At 37.7% G+C, this 24,834-nt stretch overlaps 1 protein-coding gene across 4 annotated transcripts; it reads right to left on the bottom strand.

Moving 5' to 3' along the window:
* Window positions 1–548: 548 nt before the first annotated feature.
* On the bottom strand, window positions 549–23,971 carry STARD3NL (STARD3 N-terminal like). Of its 4 annotated transcripts, XM_040550401.1 has the most exons (8): window positions 23,859–23,971; window positions 12,590–12,886; window positions 9,481–9,558; window positions 7,457–7,534; window positions 5,979–6,032; window positions 5,760–5,877; window positions 3,296–3,394; window positions 549–618 (listed from the first exon to the last, which is right to left on the bottom strand). In XM_040550401.1, the coding sequence occupies exons 2-8, from the start codon at window positions 12,812–12,814 to the stop codon at window positions 566–568; spliced, it is 705 nt and encodes a 234-aa protein (XP_040406335.1). In that variant the 5' UTR covers window positions 12,815–12,886; window positions 23,859–23,971; the 3' UTR covers window positions 549–565. The 4 variants fall into 4 exon arrangements, with proteins under 4 accessions (XP_040406335.1, XP_040406336.1, XP_040406337.1 ...); XM_040550402.1 differs by lacking the exon at window positions 5,979–6,032; XM_040550403.1 differs by lacking the exon at window positions 7,457–7,534.
* Between the last annotated feature and the right edge of the window lie 863 nt (window positions 23,972–24,834).

Below are 24,834 nucleotides of genomic sequence, written 5' to 3'. Positions count from 1 at the left end.
AAAGCATACGTCAAAATAATTCTGAAAGAAAATTAATTTCCAAAATAGAGAAATCATCTCTCATTTAGCCAAAGTGCACTACACAAATCTTAAGACACGGCTGGTATTATGCAACCCACTTGTATTTTTAAACAGACTGCGGAAGGGAAATATCAGAAGTCGTTCTGTCCATGCAATCTTCCACATTCATGTATTTGTCCTAGACCTAAACACTTCCTACACCTCCCGCATTCTCATCTCCAGAGAAATTTCTCTCCTCCCTTCCAAACAAGGGCCTTTTACACTTCCAGTCCATCACTTTCCTTCCAGGAAGCAAGAGAAGAAATGTTGGAGGAGTTTCATTCCAAAAAACCTTTCATCCCTTTTTCACTGTATGTTGGAACAGGTACCTTGGCCCCCTGGGACTGGGCGTTAACTCAGAAGTCAAAGACAGAAGAGCCTCAAAGATGAACTCCTAAGAATTAGCTCACCGTTCAAATTATTTGGGAAGGAGCTAAGAAGAAATAAATATCTTCAAGATTATTCTGGTTCTATGCAGAGGAACTTACCTGCTTTTCCATAATTGCTATACAACTGGTTTTTCACTGTCTTGTTTTTCTTCAGAGTCTTCATCAGATCCTGAACAGGAAGAAAGGAACGTTATTAATTCAGTTGAGAGAACTACTAGTAATGGCTCATCAAAAGGTAATTCAAAGTAACTATTTCTCAAAAATATTTAATTTTAGATTGCTTATCTTGTTTTCAGATGTTTCACCTTGAAGGCTTCCTCCCCTCCAGTTACTGAACCCCAAAACCAGCAGTGGGATCATTCCTGAAATACCTATCCTTGTCAAGGGATTCGGTTAGCATGTGCTTCAAGTTTTCTCTACAACACAATCAGGACAATCAACTCCTAAATAGGAGCTCACTGGGAAGCAGATTTTTCTCACTTGGTGTTTCCTGCCTTTCAAAAGACAGCTCTGGAAGACATGTTTGAAACACCAAAAAACTCTGCTTTACAAAATTAATAATTTCTGTAACTAGTGTTCTTGCAAGAGAATGTCTCACTCTAAGCTCCCTCCTTTACCGGTTGTCTTCTCTCCCCTTCATGATCCCAGCTTTTTGCTGTGACAGTGCTAGAGGGCCCCAAAAAGAAAACTTAGCTGACCACAAGACCACATGCACAAAGATGGCCCCTGCAGATGGCAGGGCTTTGCTGGAGAGTGATTTGACAGATCAATCATTTCAGGGAGAGCAAGAAGGTACTAAGCAAGTGCAGTGAGCAGCGCTGACCTGCAGTTCGAGCTACAGTCCAGACTGCAGATGTCTCTGTCCACACCTAAGGTGGCAGTCAGCCCCTTCTGGGACGATAGAGGAAATTCTCACTCTGTGCATTGAACATGCATGTCTCGGGCAGTTCAAAGGAGTAGCCGTTTTCAGGCTGACTTTCCACATGCTACATCTGGAATGATTACTTGGCAACGAAGTGTTATGTTGAAGATGAAGGGTCAACCCATACAACCAAGCGGAAACATACACTGCAAACTCTTACAGAGCCTGTTGTAAACATCACCTCTTGACAGCAAAGATCTGTTTTTAGATGTATCACCGTGCAAGTAGAAGGGTTTATTTAGCCTGCATGATCATGAGGAATAGTTTACCTCTAAATACTTTTCCAATCAATACATAGACTAAATTGTCTAAAAATTTTTCCTAAACAATCGAAAGTTTGTCTTATATAAAAAAACCACAGAATTTTGAAGAAAATACTTTTGATTTATTTTTACTGTGCATCTCTATCTTTCTGACTACCAAAATCTGTGTTTTAGTTCAAATGTATTCATTTGACTATTTCCTTTGCTTCTTGTACCCATAAAGGGTATTTAAACCAACACAATTTCACTTGGCAGTTAAGGCAGCCCAAGAGAAGGCACATGAGCTGTTACTGAAACCCAAGTGACCAAGTGGGCATTAGATAAGCTGAAAGCAAAGGTGTAGTCCTACGCCTGCAGTCACCACATGTAGTCTGATGCGTAATAGCTGGTTGCACATGCAACACTGACCCAGCCAAACTGCCAAGGAAAATATGTTAACTCCACTTTTACTTCCTCTCATACTGTATGTTGTATTGTCAAAAAGCTCTCAGGCTGAGCTAGTATAATGCTTCCACCAATAATCCTCAGGATATACTCACAGCTTTAACTAAAATACATTTCACGTTTGATTCATTAGTTATTATTTTCAAGCCACGTTACTCCCTGTGATCATGCTACTAATAAGGATTTAACAATTTCCGTGCAGAAAAGATTGGAAGTTTATGTGGAATCACTGAAATGGTTCTTGATTTATATAGTATGCTGGTACAGCACAGCGTTATATTCAATGTTGTCTTAATGCTTTCTCATCCCTAGATGGAGCTCTAAGTCCTTTACAATGCCAAGACATTCAGCAACTATGGAGGCTGCCACTAAACTGAGAGGTATCGCCAACATTTGTATCTCTATCACGCAAGACTGGCAGAAGTCTCTGTAGCTATTAGTGAATATTTGTATTTTAAATATATTGCATAGTACAGCAGAGCTTTACCAAAAAAAATTTACATTTTAGGGTAAGAAGACTGACATGGAATCCTGGGGTTCACACTGTGTCCACTTAATTCAAAGGAATTAATCATTTCCTTGAAATGCCTGCAAACACATTCTTAAATCTTGAAGTGTTTCAATTTATTTTTTGGCTTACTCAACTCATACCTCAGCTGGAACAGCATGCACTATACACACACACAGGATATTATTAATGCTTGCCCTCAGTTTAATACACCCATGGCTAGCTTTTTTAAGCAGAGGGGGCTTCTTGTTTTAAAAAAGGAAAAGAGCCTCCAATTGAAGTTTCAGTTGGCTTTGGAGCAGTTTAAGGTTCATTGTCTGCCCTACGATATTGTAAAACTCCAAGTTTAGGCTGGATTAAATAATGCATTGCTGAATAAACACTACTGCTATCAGAAATAAACGATAATCACCTCCATTCAGTTGCTGTGCCATTTGATTTCAGACTATCTTTTTTGTAACGACTTTGGGGCACGTCAGAAGACCCACCAACTACCTATATTGTAATTCATCTGATAGGTCATTACTAAACTGATTTACTAAGAAGCTTTATTTTAGGATTGTAAAGTACACTTTCCATTTAAAAAGGAAAATAATTTCCCCCTTCATCCTCCACCCCCTTACACTCCAAAAGATGGGTGGGGGGAGGAGGGAATATGCAGAAGTTTAATGCCAATAAGAACAACCATTCATTATACAGACATAACTACCTGCTACAGATTCAGGAGGAGAATAGAACTGCCCATCAGAGAGGACTCCTGGGTGAAGAAGAGCTGCTCGTTCAGAGGCATCCTGCGCTATCAAAAACCCTAAAAGGAAGAAAAAAATCCAAATGTTATTAGACAGCATCTTAACGATCAAGACTTGATCAAGATCAAGCACCTTAAAGACTGATGTATTCTATTACCATTCCTAGTAAGTTACTTCTATAAATATACTCCAGGAAAACATGGGTACTGTACACAAGTTAAGGAATCCTTCTTTCCACTGTGTGCAATTGCATGATTAGGATGCATTATGTAAATTCATCAATATTCACTGGCTAAGTAAAATTCTGAAATATATTTTTTTAATGCTCAGTGAGCTGCTATGCATAACCAATAAAGTTCCTAATTTACAGCTTGGTTCCACTTATTTGTCTCAATGCACCTAGTAACTCCAACTGCTTTGGCTCAATTTCACCCCAAATCAGGAAAATACAATAGATCCCGGGGCTATTCTGGCGTGTATAATACAGGACAAAAAAGGGATTGGGAAAGAGTGGAATTCCTCTCATCCTTACTTCCATCAACAGGTCTTCAGATAAGTAACAGGGCAAAGATAGCATTTTAGACCGACATAAAGCTATTGAACTTCTATTGTTTACTCTCAGTCATGTAAAGACTGATTGGAAAAAAAAGTTCGATGTTTAACTGAATCAGGAGAGTTATCTGAGGTAGCAAGCAATTCTGTTGGAAAGACATTTTTAAAATAAAGCAACTATTTTTACATATCAATTTATCTTACTAACCAGTTGGAAGTCTCCAAAGGAGATACTTCTTTTACTTATATTTCCATTCTGTCCAAAAGAGGGAGAACAGTCTCCATACTTAACAACAAGTCACAAGACAATGGAAGACATTCTGGGAGGATTTTAGCTTTAAACCCTGCTCACAGAAGGTAATTTTTAGAACTGGAAATCTTTATCAATGGAAAGACCGTTTTTTTTTTTTCCTTTAAAGGCACAGACATATCTCCGAATTGTGAACACTGTTGCATTAGGTTTGCTGTTTTCTTTTTTTTCTTTTTTTTTAAAAAAAAACATGAAAGTAAGATGGCAAAATTTCAATTTCCATCCCCAGAGAAGACAGCTGAGAAAAGTACCTGGTTAAAAAGCAAAAACTATTAAAATCTTTCTTCCTTACCTGCCTCAGACTAACTTAATAGCAAATAAGGCCCTATATAAATACCACCACCCACCACAATCTGCCTATGCTGCCTATCACGTCTGACTTAATTTCCTAAAACCTGAATTTTCCAGTGAAACCCTGTCTTTTTTTAAAAAACAGAGTTCAAATACAACACATGTCTAAGTAAATACCATCTATTTGAAGCTTAGTAACAATGAAGAAGAAAATATCACTGATTTCCCACAGGATTATGAATATCATCAAGTATTTACATGTGTCATATTTTCTTTGTCTATGAATATTTAGTATAAAACATGCAAAAGTCTCTGAGGTGGTTAGATTTCTTATTTAAGTGTAATGTAGCTGTATTTCCTCACCCCCTCAAAAAAATTAAAAAACACAAACAATATCCTAAGTTTCCCTTTCTCTAGGCAAAACTGAATGTACTCATTCAACCGATTTCTACCTTGGAGTAGTAGAAAAGAGGAGGAAAGGGACTGAAGTAGCAAGACTGCATTTCAGTGAACTAAGGAATGACAGCATCCATGCCTGTGTAAAGTTTTTGGTTTTACCTAACAGGCAAACATCCTTCCAGTGGCATTTCAGACTGTATTTTGGATAGTGATGTACAAGGAAGAGGTTTGCTATACAATTACTTGCCTACTGTTGAAACTAACAAAGCATTTGAGGCAAAAATCTATGCTTTCTTTTCCTCACCAACTAAGAAACGTTCTCTTTCAACTAAACCAGTGGGTTTCCTCCATTTAGTTGAATACATTCAGTGTCAGATGACCTGCTGCCTCATCTTGAATTCATACTTGCTCTGGTCTCATTCTGTGCATGAAGCAGACTCTCCACAATACTTCTTTGCTTTCCCTTTTCCATCTCAAAGGAAGAGTCAGTGACACAGAGTTAATTATTGTGCCTACCCTCCGTAGAAGAGGGGCCAACAACTATTCTATGCATTACCCAGAAAACAAAATTTTACAAGCCCAAGCCAGTTAATTTTTCATGTCTTAAACATACAGAATTAGATATGCTCTTAAAGTATTTGTCAAATTACTGGTCTGTCCCTTGTAACTTTGCCTCGCTAAGTTAATAAAACCTCTACTTCTTTGAAGACATATTTTCCTTTACAGAAAAGGAAAAAAATATGCCATATGATTTAATTTTTCCACAGCTCTTCAAATTTTTTGAGAAACAGAAAGAAGCATTCTTCTGCCAGACAATATGGAACTAAATGTTGCCAACTTCAGTAACTGATGGAGAAACAACAAAAGCTTACTGTTTTCTTCTTCAGCTTCTTGTGGTAACACTTTAAAATCCAAGAACCAGGTTTCAATCCAGGCAAGAATGAAGGATATTATGGGCAGCACATAGCCAAAAGCACCCTGTGAGAACAGCTTGAAGGAAACAAAACCAAGCAACATTATAGAAATTTACCTGAAGAAATTTGCTTTCAAAGACCAGCAAAGTAAAGCAAACATTTGATTAGAATATGTACCTGTGAAATAATTACTTTTGCTAATAAAAAGGCACTGGTCACTGCTGTTGTAAACTGAAAGAGACAGGGTAAGAAAAGTTAAGACTAGTAATTGGATTTACTTCTCATTTCTGCCATTATATCAGTTGCAGCTTTAAATAATTTACTAACAGCAAGATTATAAATCAAAAAAACTTATCAAGTATAATATAATTAACAAAGTGTTATTAAAATAGCCTCATTAATATGGATAGTCTTTTTAATACAGACGACTCCAAATATTTATCTGACTTCTATATAACAGACAGGCAGTTTAGATGCTACACAGATGATGCATTGTATAAATTGTGACCTTACTCTATAATGAAAATGCAGTATTTTATTCATCAACTCCCTTAAAAAAAAAAAGAACAGTAAATCCAACTATTTGGGAAAAAGTGAACAGCAATCTCTCCAAATGCTTTTTTCACTACCATCCAAATCAAAAGATCCATTTCAAATATATATTTGCGTGAGGGAACTTGAACTAATATTTTAATTCACATTCTGATATTATGAAAAAATGAAATCACTTTGAAGACATGATGTTCCCTGACATGACTGAAAAATAGCAGGTGACAAACATGTACCTGCAAAAAAAGAAAAAAAACAACAGTAGACAAGTATTATTCATTTAGGCAAGCCTTCAAACTCTATTAATGTGTTTGGGCGCAGCAATTCTTTAAATAATAGCAGAACCTAACCAGATTCTGGTAAGCACGAGCAGGATTTTAAAGACTACCAGCTTCTTCAAAACCTTCACTGAAGCTATTGCTATATCCATTGCTTACCACCATGACAGTTTTGCCATCATCACCTCACAACCAACTGTATCAAGTTGGAGGATGTCATTGGAAAAAATACTCTAAAGCTACACAACTAAGGGCAAAGGATTTTTAGATATGTGCACTTAATTAAAAAAAAAATCAAAATCAGAGCACCAGTAACTGTTATTTGTATCATGCTAATACCACAATTTCAAAAATATCATGACAATCTCAGATTACTAAAGAAACTGCATGCTACTCACTTGAAGAAGGTTATACTTGAATACATTCCACATGGACCTACTACAGTGTAAGGGAAAAAAGTCTAAGACTGATGGATTTCTGGTACAATAAATGTCAGTTCTTTTTTGAAATACAGTTCAATACTTCCGATTCAAATATATTTCAAGCAGTATGTCAGACATATCAAAATGGTTATGACCAGCCATTCATGCTGGATTCAGTTAGTTTTCAATTTGTGTTAACATGATATCTAACAAGGAACACACTCACTATACTATTAAATTCTTGTCTTTAGGCTTAAAATCTTCCAGACATGTTTAGTCTGTTACTGTAAAATGAATTTTTATATACAGAATCAAGATATTTCTTAACATACAAACGTTAAGAGGCATCTAAAAATGCGTTTGATCCATTTTAGTTAAAACTCCATCATGCTTGGCTACTACTCACAGCTATTGCCCACCAATGGCGCAGTCTGCACATTGCATATGCAAGTATTAACACCTTAAATCGAAAGACTGCCAGTAGCTATAGAGAAAGGAAAAAAATATTTGTTGGTTAATTCAGGAACACAGAAGAACCACAAGATTCTCAGCTGACTGAAAACACAACTGCTCACAAAATAAATTATAACAGGGCAATCCAAGTTCTGCTATTGAGAAACAAATTTGGAGGTGGATTTGCTTATTAAAACAGAAAAAGAATATCATTTCCCATTTTTAAAGCACACAGCTGATGCTACTCACATGCCTACATAGATTCAAATATAAAAGCATGTGCAATTCCACAAATATAAGTTGGAAACATAAGAAAGCTACACAAAACATGTTTATGATCATTTTACCTGACTGGAATCTAAGCAGTTAAATCTGGATGCAGTTAATCCAGCAAATACCTTGAACGTCACTGTGCATCTCACTAATCTTACCAGTGCACTACTGTGCCAATACTATCATTAAGAACTGTAAAGATTTAAAAAATGCAATGGGAAGATGAGAATTTTTTAAAAACAATTTTCTACTTACTTATTGTTTAGACATTTACTGAAATATCAATTTTGCAATGATTAATTATTCTTTATGGAGATGCCTGCAGAAGCAAGCAGTTACAAATATTTTTAAGGTGAAGATAAATTATGCAATTTCTCAGCCAGAAGAAATGAAATCAATAGCAGACAGATGAGATTACTGACCATAACCTTCAGTTTCCCTGTTTATTCTTTAATATTAGATTGCATCCAATTTTAAAAATGTGAAAACAAAACACTAAAAAATGAAGAGAGGTCAGGGACAGATATTGCCAGAGTTACAATGAATCCATTTAATACTATGCAAATATGTTTCGGACATTTGTAGCAGAAACAGAAGAAATCCTGTATAAATCCACAACTTATTTTGCAGAATTCAATGACCCAGTCCTTTCCTGGGGAATAGAAATCTATTATTTCTCATTAGAAGTTTTTAACCCTTGGTTCAACTACAGGGCAAAATAGTCTTTGGAGAATCGAGATTTACATATAACATTTTTTTTTTCATTTCTACAGTAAACATCATGGAAAGCAGCCAGCAAAATAATGATGAGAGAAAAAGAGAAGCAGTATAGTTTCCTAGCTTATGACATTTTTGTATCCAGTATCTCATTCCATTTGACATGGCAAACAAAAAAACTTGCTTCTGCATCAGAAAACAGTTTCAAAGAGATATTCTAGATATAGTAATCAGTATTAAGTAACTAAAACAATTTATCTCTACCAGGCAAACAAGATCTGGTAGAGTTAACAATCACACAAAAGGAATGGGGCCCTTTACAAGAACCATAAAGAGATAACTTTCATTGGAGATCAGTAACTTTGTCTATGCAGTGCAAAATACTTTGCAACTACAGAGCTACAACCTTGCTGAAAGAGAGAAAAACTTACTGAGGCAGAAGAGCTCCTTCCATGCACCTAAGAAACTTATACATAGGAAAGGAGAACACCATACTTCATGTCACCTGTTTTTAGTACAATGTTAAAACAGAGAAGTCTGAAAGAAACCTGACCTATACAGGCCAACCTGGTAACAAGTCTCTCTCCTCACTTCGAACTTATTTATGTGAAAGGACAAAAATGTCAGTTTAAACAAAATGATTTTACAGCTGAAGGACTACTGGTCTTCACCTCTTAATGAATTATTTTTATGTTAGATTAGTCTCACATGACGGAATTTTTCACTTCCCCCTCCTCCCCAAAGCAGAAGCATGCCAAAGCATCTTTATCAACAGGCTCCATGAAAACTTGCTGCCAAAGAAGGACCAAGCAACCCCAACACAGGTGAAATTTGGCACAAGCCCTTCTGGTTTTAATTATCAAGAAGAGATCAACCCTTTCACAGGACTCAAACTAGGGAACAACTGGGGAAGGAAGAAACTGGGAAAACTCTAATTTGCTTTTCTCACCCTCTCCCCCCCCCCCCCTTTTTTTTAAGGATACTTACAAATATATCAAAATATGAAGAAGAGTAGTCATATTGTAGAACTTCTTTCTCTAATGTAGTTTCAATACCTCCCTTCACCTACAAGGGAACAACGCCACACATAGCTTTAGAACAGAAGATACTGAAGCCAGAAAACACACAAATGTGAAGTGTAAATTAATAGTTTCTGATGGATGCACAAACAATCATGAAACTAAACAGAGGAAATCTATGCTAAGAATATAATTTTCAAGATTATAATAACAAAAAAACAATGAGAATGCTTTACAAAATCAAAACATTTAGGATTATCACTGTTAATAACCTGACCTACGCAAGCTACATTTCAGACTGTCCTGTAATAAAAGCAAACGAGTTGCTGAGGGAAAGAGAAATTAAATACAACTTCTCTTACAAAAATTTACTAAGAATTTTATGTCTCAGAAGAATCTAAACAGCTGATCAGGAAGGCACCCAGAAATTAGCTCATTAGTCACATTCTAGCAAATGGGAAATACTAAAAATCTCTTCTCTGATGCTTCAGCACTTGAATTCAAAGAACTGAATTAACACTCCAGACCTTTTTCTTCACAGCATATGTGCTATTTGTTTCCAGAGAACTGAGCAAAACCAAAGAAATACACTGTAAAGAGCACAGAAGCTGTGATCATTAGTTATTTGTGAGAGAATGGTTTAAGACCCAGTCTTAATTCTTTCATTTGCTTGAGGAGATTCATAATTACATCTTCCTTAGCCACCATGTTTCTTTCACATGGAAGTACTAATCACTTTCCTGTCCAAAATGGGTTACTAAGAGAATAATTTAGGATGCATTGGGTCAGAAAACAAGAGTGTCTTAGTTGGGAGCGAAGAACCTTAATGTTCATATCTTATTCCAAAGGCTGTTTGATTTTAACATTAAATCAGATAATTAAGGACTGCATGAAATAGTTACATAAGAGCAGTGGAAAATAACATCAACAAAAAGCTTTAATCTTAAGTTTGATTTCTGTTATTCTTTCAAAGAAAGTAGGTACACTAAAGCATCCCAATATATGCTCACCATCTCAAAGCAGTACAGTGTAGACACTTTCACATTCTTTTCCCAACTACATTGCCGGATATTTTAGATTTTTTTTTTCCTGTGACTATACAAGCCAACTCCAAATTTATTCTGTGTTTTTTTTTTTTTTCTTATCCCCCTCCCCTCTATAACTAGCAGACAGCTTTTTAAATATAGCTTCCCATTGTTTACTCAACTGCACCAGGTATGGTCATTTATTTCCACCATAAAGAAGGAAGATTCTAGAGTGATGGAAACTGTATGTAGACTCATAAGCCTTTGGAAAGCACTTAGGAGGAAATAGAAGGGAAGATACATGCAAAGTAACACACAGAATGCTGTTGCATGGCACTTGAGGTCAATTTAAATAGGGACTGCCTAGTCTTTTCTTTCTCTCCAGTTGCAGACATGCTGTCTCAGCCCTCTCCCATAGAATAAAACAAAACACACCACAGAATAAAAGAACACAAGACATCAGCACTGGCTGATGACTGAGTTCTGAGACAATTCAGCAAACTGTTCAACATATGGTTGCATGAGCACCACATTAACACAAGGATGAACAGAGAACCATGACAGCCTTGATACAGCGTTTGCTCAAACTACCAAGGAAGCTACTCCCTGAAGTGCTTAAAAAAAAAGGTTTTGCTTAAGCACATTGGATAACAGGGACAATAGGAAAACCATAAATACAGGAACTCTGGCAGCAATTCTGAAGTCCTATTAGTTACATACCAGTGGAGGACAATCCTAACACAATGCTATTTAGCTTCCCAACAAACAAAACTCAGTTTAAAAAACAGCACAAAAAAACTGTGTGTCAAGATCCCAGATAGCTCTGAATATTATGATTTATGAACGCAATACATCATTCTTCATTCTTGCTGACATCTGACACTACAAGGCTTAGGGTTCATAAGTTCCCCCTAAAGAAAGGCTTTTCACAAAGAAAACTGCTAACTGCTGGGATCTTGAGATCCTTAATGCTGCAGCATTCAAAATAAAACACCAGGAGTTTATGGCATTTTCTATAGTCTTAAACATACTGAGAGCAATAATATGAAAATCTGTATTCTGAATCCCCAACAAGAATTACAAAACCAGATACTAAAACTAGCCAAAATGAAGTATCAGAATTCTATGTTTTCTTTTGAGCCAGCTGACATAATGCACCAGATACAACAGTCTTTCCACCTAAGGAGATAACAGAAGTCGAAGTCACAAAATTACAGCATTCAGGCAGGCAAAGTTTGCTTTCTCAAATTAAATCAGGAAATAGATTTTTCAGTATATCAAACTATTAGGACAGATGATTCCTAAAACTTCATAATGTCAGATCAATAACCAAGGTTATTTATCTTGTAACGGAATGATGACAAAAAAAATGTTAACCCAAGAACTTTATTATCTAGAAAAGGGATTCCTCCCATTTTTTCATTTGTGCCCTTTCATAAATTATTTCTTAGGTTATAGCTTAAAACTCAGCTCCAAAACTAGAATGCTAGTGATCAAACAGTAACAAACCTTCTGCCCTACTTCTTTCCAGAAATTTCCTAAGAACTACCTTGTCTTCCAAATTACAAATGCTGCAGTTAAAAGGTAGCAACTGTGGGAGTTTATGTTGTTTCAATATACCCTACCACAAACAACATACGTTATACTAAGTTTCTCAGAAAATATAGCACTACAAAAGAAAGGTTTTTGCCATTTAAGTCTGTTTAACACTTCAGTCACTGAGCTACTCAGGAGAATGAAAACTCTTAATACTGATAAAATTCACCCTACTTGCCAAATTCAAACAACTATAGTAATACTTCTGTTTACTTGCTGCCTGAGAAGTTCACTGGACTTCCAATGGTTTCCTCAGCATTGTTCATAGACTAGAGGAACATCAAAAGGTTTAATTATATGAATAAAAACTATGTATTCTAATGATAAAAGTAGATATCAAGTTCACAAAACATTAAAAATGAGAAACTGCCTTAGTTTCAATGACAGTTGGGACAGAAAGCTTGTTAACCACTCCTGAAGCAAATAAAGTCTAGAGGTACTGAAAAGACAACTCACATTTAATTCTATTATCCACAGCAAGGTTATGAATAAGAGATCAAATGTAACAAACAAACAGAAAGTCCTTCTGACATCTGATATGCCTTTCTTCTCTCTTCCATCGTAGGACTCAATCCTTGCCATCAGCTGTGCCGGGTTGATAGAGTGGACATCTCGCAAGGATGGACAGGATTCCACACTGCTACTGTGAGCATTTTCTGCATCATTTGGCACCCTATTCATCCTGGGTTTGCTTAGAGTAGTCTTCTTCCAGGCTCACCATCACTTGAAGGATGATCCATATAGGAAGAATTTCTAAGTAAACAAAGGTATCTATATTAGTCACCAAAGCACCAAAAATCCACTATGCAATTTCTGCTTACCAAGTCAGTTTTTTGTTTCGCCATAAACTGACAACTAGGAGCATTTGGTATGTAGATTCTAAAAAATGTTTCAAAAAAAAGATACACCTATGCCCTCTTCATTCGCTAAGGTTTGTGAAACAAGGGAAATAAATTTTCATATAGACAGGTGGGAATAAGAGAGCACTGTCTAGATGTAGAAGACTCCATTCTCTATGTTGCTGTATCAAACAGGCATAAATAGAAAGCATGATGTACATCTTTAAGGTTTCTGATTTAAACACTCAAAAGTAACCCAACTTAAAGGAAGTTCTACACAGCTTTGTGCCGTTCCCACATGTCCTGGCATTGGTGACAAGGTCAAGAGACTGGCACTTCCCTCTGCACTTCCCTTCCTTGGGAAGCAATGGGAAAAGAGCAAGGAGGTTGCCTCCTGGCCTCCTCTTCTCCTGGCTAGACAACCAAGTGTCCTCAGCCTTTCCGCACAGGAGAGGGAGGAATCCTCACAGGACGTGCTCTCAGCACATCCCAGACTGGCATTACCAAAAGGTTAAAAGTCCATTAAAAACCCTGAATACTGTAGTGAATATTCTGTAAAGCAAGTATACAGCTGTTCTACAGATGAATTCAGCTGCTGTGTCCCTACTGTCTATAAGGTGTTTTAAAAAGATTCTCAGGTTCAATTTCTTATAAAACTGGAATATACTGATACACTCAATTAGAACATTTTTTTTTTTCTTCCCAAAATGAAGCTCCTAGAAGGAGCTGATGAAGGTCTCAAGTTTCAAGGAAATGCACAGAAATGTTAATTTTATGCAAAACACTCAGAAGATTAAGCTATACATCCCGCAATACAAATCACATCAGCCAAGCTTCTGTAACTCTGGGGTAGTAACTTCTTGAAATTCAAGAACAGAACTTTGTCTCCTCCTGTGTGGGCTGTCTTTCAGTAAACCACAAAATGGAAACAGAAACGCTTCCCACCCTTCCATCCCAAGTAAAAACAGCGTTTCAACTCCACTAGGCAAGAAAACAGGCATGGCACAAGAAGAAAAGCAGACGTGATTTGTAACACAGCACTAGACAAACCCAAGGATACACGGAGATGTGGGAAAAGAAAAGGTGGGGAAGGGAGTCTCCAGTGCAAACACATCACTGCTGAGGAAAAGGCAGACACGAGAGGGATGGCTGAAGGGATGGTTCCAAGCAGATTTAGCACAGAGCATCTTCACTGTCCTCAACTCCCTCTCCTGTTTGCCCAGCTTTTTGTGTGAAAGTTGCTGCAATGACTCTCTCCAGTCAGTACCAGCCTCAGCTCTGGAACACAGCTCCCTCCCCTTCTAGTCACCCCAAAATTAGAAATTATAAACACTTAGACAAGTGAACAAACTTGGAAGTTAGACAAACTTGCAACACATTTCTGTGCAAAACACTTTTACGATGAAGTACTGAAAGCACTAGGAAGCTTTATGTTAAGAACACAAACGTGGAATTCTTTCACAGTAAGAATCATGGATGAACCTGCTTCTCCCCAGCTATACCGTACTGCTGAACATTTTCAGCCAGAAAATGCTTTGCAACTACTTCTATACCTGTGTTTCAAATACCAGCCACTAAACCTTCTTCTACAAGTCACATATATCAGTTAGCTTGATAATAGCCACATATTTTCTAAAACATCTGCCTACTAAAACAAAACATTTCATTTAGCCACTCTACGCAAGGAACATTTCAGTATAGGAACACAGCAAAGGCGAGAGGAAACCAGGTTCTCTCATACCAGCCTCCAGTAAAACCCATGCTCTGTACCCAAGGACTTGTGTTGCTCCTTCACAGAAAGGAACAAGATTTTGAAACCAAGTAAAAACTCTGCAGAAAGCTCTGCCATCTGTTCTGTCCTCTCTCCCCCTGAACAGAAACAATACTCATTGCCATGAATTTCCTGTGACACCAGACTCACAATCCTCTTATTGTAAGTTTACTGAAAGGTCAAAACTTTTCATAGGGAAATATTTTTTTTCCTGAGATAAGAATCCACATTAGTAAATTTGTGATATACTTTCTCCTCATGCCTTCTGACTCTGTGTGAAGGAAAAGGTTTTTTTGTTTGTTTTTGGCTTCTTAACCACATACATTCACTTTCACTCAACTCCTACTGCTAAAGCAAAAAATTTAGCTAAGTCAATTTTTTATACAGACCCATAAAAAAGTTACAAACAAGATTTTTTTTTTCCCCTGAAAAGTAGCCAAGATTTAAAATAGTTTTTTTTTTAAACACTTCACAGTTATGGCAGTAACTCAAGCTTCCAAATAGATAACTGAATATCCAAATTTATCCTGGAGAACTGAAGATTTTACTTGATTAATAGTATTAACTAGTATGAGTGAAAAGTAAAGGTTTTTGTTAAAATAAGCCAGGTTAACTGCTAAGAACTGCACTCCTTCACTGCCCTCAAGTCTAATGAACATTTTCATAATGCATGATGAGAACTACCCCTTAATTTTAAGGCTACATTTACAATTAATACCATTATTTTCCCTTTAACATAAGCAGATGGCACATGTTATACATCTGTTAGTTTTGCATGCATCTTAGAGATGCAAGATCAGGATGGCACTTCTCTTTTTTTTACTGCTATACTATCCTTACTCTTCCATTCTACCATCTTTGTTTTAATTTATTTTTATGTTTACTATACTAATTTATTATGCAGAAGCAACAACATAATTTGTTACCTTTTTTCTTTACAAGTAAAAAACCACATAGCAGAACTTAACTGAGATACCAGAATTGAAAGTGAAAAAATTAGAAAATAGCTTACTCAAAGGGCTATTAGCAGCTCATCAGAACTGAAAGTGAAAGTATCATGTGTAAGTGATTTTAGGAAAACAAATACTAGCTAAAAATATCAGAGAAACTATAGGAAAAACTACGTTAGCATAAAAGTAACTATGCACATCAAGTAATATTGTGTTATGACTGCTGTTGAAACCTATAAAAAACTATAGTATTTTCTATCTATGTCTCTGACAACACTGAATACTCCCAAGAATTCCCATCATTAATAGCTTTTCTGTGAAGGTTAAAAAAACTGAAAATAATTATTTCTTTTCAATGAGTAAAACAGGATGACGTGGCCAACACAATGGTCAGGATGCCAAAGTAGCACAAAAACTACATGGTTTTCATTAGCAAATTAAAGTTTTTCCCTTTCTTGATGAAAAAGCTGAGACTGCAACAGTAGTAATATTCATTCATAAACAAACAAAAAAGTACTTCTTTGCCAACAAGTTTTCTCATATACCAATAAAAATAACATACTTGTTCTTTACCTCTCCAACTCCTTATCAAACCTCATGTTACTACTTACACTCCCTGTTTGTCTCTAGGAACACAATATGTAACATATTAAAAACAAAATTCCTTACAAGACCAGAGCTTAATACAGTAACCAGCATTATAATCATAACACTTATATACATTATATTATAATTATATATACATTATATTATATATATACATTACATTATAATCATAACACATAACGCATTTATCTTTAAGTGACACCTCAAGACAATCTTGGGTAATTGTAACACACATTTGTGTAACCTCAAGCAATGATGTAGTATCAGCAAACAGCCAACCTGTTACCTGCAGTAAATGGTCTTTAAGCCAGCAAGTCCCGAGTCAGCAGCTTTCCAAAGGAACCAGACCCTGGGGATCTTTCCAAAGGTCCAACCCCAGGTGCCATGCGGGCAGCATCCACCATAGGCAATGAACGGCCCCACTGGGGCACTCCAGGATTCAATGATTTGGCACAGCAAACTATGCCAGGCTTGAGTTCTCTAAATACATACTCCAGAAGGAATAAGGGACCTCAGGGCCTGAGACTTAATTGTCATCCCCATTTGCTCTCCTACCATCACAAACATCTCCAACATTATTCTTTTTCTGTGCGTGGAGAAATGTTACTTTAGCCAACACCTCAGACAGAATAAGCAATTAATTATAAAGAATGCATTCCCATAATGCAATATACAAAGGCTAACAAACGAAGAATATATGGATAAACCTGTTTTATCCTCTAGGAGTATCAGCAGAAATCTCTGAAGCTGTCTTCTGACAGCTCCAACATCAACCCAGTTAAGAGCCACCCCAGATAAAGTAACCGCTCTGAAGAACAGGTAATGACAACTAAAAAATTCAAAAATAAAATAAAATCCCAAAGAGACAGAGTGCTTCCAAAGCTTACCTGGACACTTCTTTACACCATTCTCTGCTAGAAACAAACCAAACCCATCCTGCTGACAGGCTCTCCCTCTACTTTGTATTAAAGTGAAAGAACTCATTTTTGTGAAGTGGGCTTGTAGCAGACACATTACTAGGGACCTCCTGGTAGCCATTTCCCCTTTTCTGAATGAGCACTTGGAACCTTTTCAAGCTGCACTCATTCTGTCTTTATCTGTAACACATCACTGCCCTAGAAGCATTTTAAGGTTTCAGTATCTTTGAAAATATGTCTCAGTCTGAAGTAAAGTCCCTGGTACGTATTCCTTCCTATGCATGAAAAAATATTTAAAAAATAAATAGCATACACCTTTAGTGAAAAATACCAACTTAATTTTAAAATTGATTCAGTTAATAGATATTACATCCTGATCTTTGAAGCACAAAATTTGGAAAAAGGAAATATCTCCAGATGCAGTTCCCTCCAGGAAATCTGAGGTTTAGCTAAACAAGAACAGATAGTATTTCAATACCACAAGACTTCTCTAGAGACTGGTCAACAGCAGCATATCGCCTCCTTCACGTTGACTTGAATAACATAAGCAGAATAAAAAGACAAACTTGTATAAAGCCTGGCTGACATGAAGCAGACACATAGCTACAGAAAATGGAGAGAATGGAAAAAAAAAACAACACTTGTGTAGCCACAGAATCACAGAAATGCTGGTTGCACGGGACCTCTAGTAGGACTAGTGTTGGACTACCATCAACACTTGATCAGTTGAGGCTCTGTTTAACTGAGACTTGAAAACTTTTATGTTTTTCTGGGTAACATTTGCCAGTACCACACCAACTCTCTAGAGAAGTCTTGTGGAATTGAAATTCCAGGTCTTTATGATATCTGTTCTCATTTAGCTAAACCCCAAATTTGCAAGATGGAACTGCATCAGGAGATATTTCCATTTTCCAAAAGTTTTTCTGTGGTTCATCCCAAGCCTCCTGAGACACAGTTTGTTGGTGTTGCCCCTTGTTATGGCTCCTGAGATGAGTTTGGCTCCATCAGCCACTGCTTTAAGCCTCATGTGTAGCTGGATGTATTAGTTAGACAAAATCCAAGCATAAAAGGAAGCCATAAAAAGAGAAAACATATATTTAACACAGCAAAAATTAAATTGCAGCTATTTTATGGTGATTCCAGCCTTTCCTGGACTTTCAGTTTCAGAAAATTAGCTAACACATGTTGGGTGATCATACTGGCATAACTCTGACTTCCAAAGATACTTATTTCCAAAGGGTTTAAGTGACAACCTGAAGACATCTGCCCTTGATACAGTAGTAGCCTTTAGGGTGATGAGAAGTTGCCCAAGTGATTTATCATGTAGTTTATAAGACTGCTTAATCCTTGACATGATAGATCCAAGACACAGCATCTGAACTGTGAGACAGATGAAAAAAAATACTTCATCTGGGTCAGTGTGAAAAATCACAGCATCATCTGTTTTGCTATTAATTACTTCACAGCACATTTGAGAATTAAGACTATTTTTCTTCCTTTCTCCACAGATTTCTTATTCCATTTAAAGAATAAAGTTCACAGAAATACACACTTGTTTTTACAAGCTCTGGTTTTAAAATAGGGAGGAAGGCAGAAATTGTTAAGCTATGTAAGTGGGTACACCATAATACTGGACATGTCTATTCAAAACTAAAATCCACTTAGTAATAGAGAACTACAAAATGACCAAATATAAGCTAAAAAAACAGTGGTTAACATTCAGAAAGGAGACTGAAATAAAAAACACATGCCGTTTTCATTGACATGTGACATTCTAGTTAACATTCAGGTCACGTGATATCATCGAAAGGTCCAAAGGCATAACCATCATTTATGGAATTAAAAGCAATTGCTTCAAATCAATATTATGTGGGTTGTGTTGAAGGTGAAGCAAGACTTAAAATGCATTGCTGCACAGTGCACCAAGAAACCCAGGCTCTAAAAAGTGAAAATGATCAGTACGGACCAACATAAACGTACCAAAAACTACCTGAAGTCTAATGCTAAAAAGATAGGATCATAGATGCCAATTCTAGGAACTGTTCAGTCCAAGGACAGTATTCTATCTATAGACCAGGAATACACACCTCCCTTCTCTGTAGGATAGGCTAAATCAGTTCCACAACAACTACTGCAATGTTCTCCTACTCCAACAGAGATTTTGTGTACTTACACTTACGGATGTACTTTATGTTGTAATCTATCCTCTATCCTATCCAGTTCCTTAGTGAAGGAAAAAAAAAAAAAGCTTTTAGATACTGTTGCATTCTACCTATTCTACCTAGGCTAAACACTTTAACTAACATAAGACTGAAAAATTCCAAATGCTGCATGCTCACAAAATTCCCAAATATAAGTACAAGATACTGCATATAACTTTTTGGCATTACCCTGGATGCCCAATGAAGCAACACAGCAGGAATCACAAGTTGCAAATACACGATACATTTAGAAACTGGGACGTCTTCCAGTTGGAGGGGCAGGACAGAACTTTTCAGCATACAGGAAAACCCCTTAAGAAGGGCTTGGCTGTGTCTGAGCATTAAGAACTAGAGTGGCTCTGCGTGACCCTGAGGTAGAAGCTCTTACCTACCCAAGTCATAAGGAAGTTTCTCATTCAAAGTACAAAATGAAAAAGTACAATCTGAGTGCAGCCTGTACAGCATACAAATTATTCTTGTACTTATAATGCCAATCTGGTTTCATACTGATGAACCTTGAAATAACTTATTGCCAAGATTTGGAAAGATACGTTACCAAGCAGATAATTAGATGTCAGAAAAAAGGCAAAGTAAGAAGAGCAATTAAGCACGTCTTGTTTAGAAAATGAATGGAAATACAAATGCGTCCTTTAGCTAGCAGATGCATATTATTTTCTTTTGCCAACTTCATATTTTCTTTCACATGGGTTTTAAGTTATTTTCTATTAATGTTATTTTTTGTGTATGACTACACAGCTTAATTCTAAAGTCATGCTATTTACTCAAGTAAGAACTGTACTTGAAAAATATTGAGATAACTTCTGTTTGAAAACAACAAAAAACACTCGTTGTTTTGGTTAAAAAATGCTTCCCAATTTCTTATGCTCTAATGGCGACCTAACAAAACTGACAGTGCAGCCACACACATCCCACAGTCGTACTGAACATTGGACAAAAGTGCGGAAGAGTGCAGGACAGTTTACAAGCTAAAAGGAGAAATGGGGACAAAAAAAGTAAGTCAAAATATGGGTCACGAGGACATCTGAGGGAACAGCAAAGTCATCTGACCCTGTCCCAGGAGCGAGTCTAACTGATACAGAAAGTCAAATCAAAGTGCTCCAACCACGGACTAATTTTTCCCCTGCAGCTGAAGAAGCCCTGCTAGTAAGCACTGTCCTGCACTACCACTTCAATTCTTGCTCTACAAGAGCTGAAAAAATTGCAAACAGCCTTTAAATTTGGTATTGGTGATGCCTTGCTTTTATCCCCATTGCCACTTTTACCTCCAGGTTCCTTCCTAACAGTATATCCCAAGCATTTTACTTCCAAAATGACCAAGAACAACTTTGTGCCTCTATATGAGCATGCTCAAACAAGACATGGGAAATGTCACATGAAGGAACAGTTCCTCAGAGTTAAACCAAAGCAAATCTGAAAATATACTCCATGCTGAATTCATGAAAAACTTGAAACATACTTGCCAGAAGTCAAAATGTCTGGAGTTCAGCTTTTGTTTAATCATGAGTGTCCTTAAATTGACAACTCTATTCTATTTTAAGAAAAACAGAAAATTCTGACATGTAGGGAAGATGCACTGTAACATATGCTGAAGTTGTGGCTCAGATCTCATCTTCACTCAGGACATTTAACCACTTCAAACTACAGACCTGACCTGCATGCATTTCATCCCTGTTAGAGTTAAGTCCTCGGAACATACAACGAAAAAGCACTTTAGTTATAGAATTGATGATGTATTCTACTTGAAACCAATACATTTCGGTTTATAGTATTCACTTATTTAATTAACTAATTAGCAAAGCTAAGTTGTTGCTTTCCTTTAAAGAAAAAAAAAATCACCTCTTTTATGGTTTAGATGTTTTGGACTAGTTTTACCAAAGACATGAAACTATGTAACTGTATGTTAAATGCAATCACCTCACAGTTATATTAATTACATATATATAAAACACACAAAGGTACTATATACATACCATATGCCAGTAACATACAATAGCTGTTGGCAACAGAAAACTCAAAAAAAAGAAAAAAAGCATCTGATCTCCTGGAAAAGGAGAGAGGGAGGAAGGGGGGGAAATTGACCTAAAAGGAAAGTAGTACAAGGATAGAGCAAAGACAATTAACCTCCACCACATCTTAACTCTTCTTCTCCACATTCGCCTGCTCTCTGAAGCTGACGTTGTAGCCCACCCAACATCAGCTCTCAAAAATAAAGATTTCACTGCACACTTTACCACATTAAGCATTAAATAATAAGCAACAAGTTTATAATACGTTCAGTTTACCAGTCTTATAACAACTGTAGGCCAAATAAACCCACTTCTGAGTATCAATACCAGATATAATTTATCTTGTCAGCATTTCTCTATAAATATAAAACAAATCTTTAGAGAGGCCAAACATCTTACTGAGGTTTATTGGAATATCAAACACAATACTGGTTTATTACATAGAGAAAACAAGCACATATTAATAAGTGTCCTAACTGAACAACAAACATATGCCCCAGGGCTGCAATCCAGGTACTACTGGAACAAGAAAAGCTCAGGCATTTTATATACTAATGAGAAACCACCAGGATTCCTTCACCCTCTCGAGAGCTATTCAACAAAATGGTGTGAAAGTTTTCTCCATGCGAATTTGATTCCTGGAAATTCCTCAGAACTCTTAAGAAACACAGTATTTTAAGAACCTAATAACCCTGTTAAAATACAAAAATTTTTGTAAGATTTTTCAGTTTTAACTCTGATTTTATAGCTCATGAACACACTTCAAAGCAAAAGGAAGCATCACATTTTATGTTACCTCAATTTTTCTCCTTAAAATGCTTAAATGACACTGGAAGAAAATATTACCTAGTCCAAGCACAGCAAACTCTAGCAGAGATCTACACCTGGGCCTTCAGCACAGACTATTTCTCCCAGCAAACTTCTGCATAATTTGTCTAGTTTTTCTCTCAGTGCTAGACAGAAATTAACTCCTGATATCTGAGGTGACATGGTTTCAGGACTTTGGTTGATGACTGAATAGCTAATCTTAATATGTGAAGCCCAATGTCATTATAAGATACTCACTTGGTTATTTACTAAGATCTTTTTTTCCAACCTTTATTTCTAATCTCATACCTAACTGAATTTAACCCAGTGAGGCTGAGAGGTAGGACTAAAAAGTTGTCTTTTAACGTGATCACTAAGAATTTCAAATTAAAAACATATTTTTATCTGATAGTAAAATCAGAATATTTGACAAGCAACACACCTGTAATCCTTTAAGCATTAAGCTGTTGGATAGTGCTGGCTAACCATTTGAAATCACAGTCTGCTGCTGCCACAAGTGTGATTTATCATTACTTCACCAGACTCTTCTGCAAAAGCACTAATAACATTTCGCTTGTTGACTTGATTTTTGGATGAAATCCATTAATCTTGCTTATGAGAAATCTGGGGAGACTGCCTCAAGAGGGCCTATAAAATACTTCAATAAATATTTGGGCCTATAAAATATTTCAGTAAACGACGCTATTAAAACATACATTTAACTATGATGACCCAATGAGGTTTCAAATGGTAAAAACTAAATACATTCTTTCAAGCATATCAAAGCCTAAAATAACTGCAGAGTTAGTTTTGAAATGGTTGTGGCTAAACAATTCTTTGAGAATTCAAGAAAATTAGAACGCATTCTTGTCTAAATGCACCAGAAAGAAAGCCTAATTCATCTAAGAGTTAAGCAAGCCACAAATTTCAGTATCATTAAAAAGGTTGAATATTTCTTTCTCCAAACACCAAGTCTATACAGAACATCCACCCTGAAATAAACAAACAGATGGACAGAAATATATGTGAGTTATTATAGAGATTCTTAAGACAGGCCACTGGTTTTATCCAAGGTGTCTGCCGATGAACCCTTACCTAAAAAAGTAACAGGTGACCAAAAAAGAGAAGTCACGCTGCATCTGGCCTACTTAAAACTGCAAAGCCGATGACAAACCTGCTAAAACACTCCCAACCCTACCGAACCGTAGCTAGAAACGAGACCCCTGGCAGCGCAGGGCTGACAACGCCGTGGGGCTTCCAGAAGAGATCTGCGATTAGCGCCCCTCACAGTCCCACACCACGGCGCGGAAGGCAGGGGGCACACACGGGTACCACAACGCCCTGTTACCTCTCTTAGCCCCTCCCTGCCCTCGGGAAGGGGAAGAAAAAAAAAAAGTGGAGATATAAATATACATATATAATAAAGGAAGAAAACCCCGCCCTGCTGCTGCTGCTGCTACTGCACCACCACCACCACCACCACCACCTTCTCCTTCTCCTTCTCCATCTTCCCCCTTCTCCCCCTTCCCCCCCGCCCAGCCGTTGCCGTTGGCACCAACGGCCGCCGCGCGCTGTCCCCCCGGCCCCCGGCGCTTTGCTGCTCCTACCCCGCCCGCCTCGCTCCGGCCCCGCGCAGGGACCCGGCCGCAGGTACCCAGCACCGCAGGCAGGCCCGGCCCGGCCGGCAGGAGCGGGGGTGGTGCGCGGGGGGCGGGGTCAGTGCGCGGGGGGCGCGGGAGGTGCGTGTGGGGCGGGGTTTGCGCGAGGGGGCGGGGTCAGGGGCTGGGGGGAGGGGCTGAGCCCGCGGGCGCTCCGCCCCTTCCGGGGAGAGTCTGAGGGGAGGCAGGGGGGCGGGATCTCGTTTTCTGGGAGGTGAGGTGTCGTGGTGGTTGGGAGAGACTTCCAAGATCACTTGGTCCAGCCGGCCCCCTACCACCACTGTCACCCAGTAACCATGTCCCTGAGCACCACGTCCAACTTTTCCTTGAACACCCCCAGGGACGGTGATGCCACCACCTCCCTGGGCAACCCCTTCCAACACCTGACCACTTTCTGAGCAGAAATGTCTCCTCAGTTCCCGCCCGACCCCTCCGGCATGACCTGAGGCCATCCACTCCCATCCTATCAGTTCCCTAGTGCGTATCCTCAACATAAGAGAACTCCTCTACAAAAAAAAGGTAAAGGCATAACTCTCCATGAATTATGCAGCCTTGTTCATAGCGGTGTTGCTTGTCTCACCACTTGAGGCAGCTTCCACCCTCCAAGAAGCCTTTTTCCTCATCAGTACCACTTTTATTTCATCTCTCTTGTGCAGTACTCCAGGTGAGGTTTTCCTCCATAGAGAACATTGCCCGTTGCCCAGTTCTGCTGGAAATAACAATACAAAACCAAAGCTGGCCTTAGCATTTCAGACTCCTCACTGCAGGAGCTGATAGTCACCCTGTAATAATTAATATTCATGCTGATTCGTTACAGGCTCTGCATTTATAGCAGGATTTCTGTGCTAATTCCTCATCGCCTAAGAGTCATGTATCTCTGCAGTCTTTAGGCAATTAGGTGTCAACATACAATGATACATGTAGG

This window comes from Cygnus olor, chromosome 2 (assembly GCF_009769625.2).
Source record: "Cygnus olor isolate bCygOlo1 chromosome 2, bCygOlo1.pri.v2, whole genome shotgun sequence".
Taxonomy (NCBI): Eukaryota; Metazoa; Chordata; class Aves; order Anseriformes; family Anatidae; genus Cygnus; species Cygnus olor.
The sequence above is the reverse complement of the archived record's forward strand: the minus strand, read 5'-3'. Positions and strand labels throughout refer to the sequence as shown.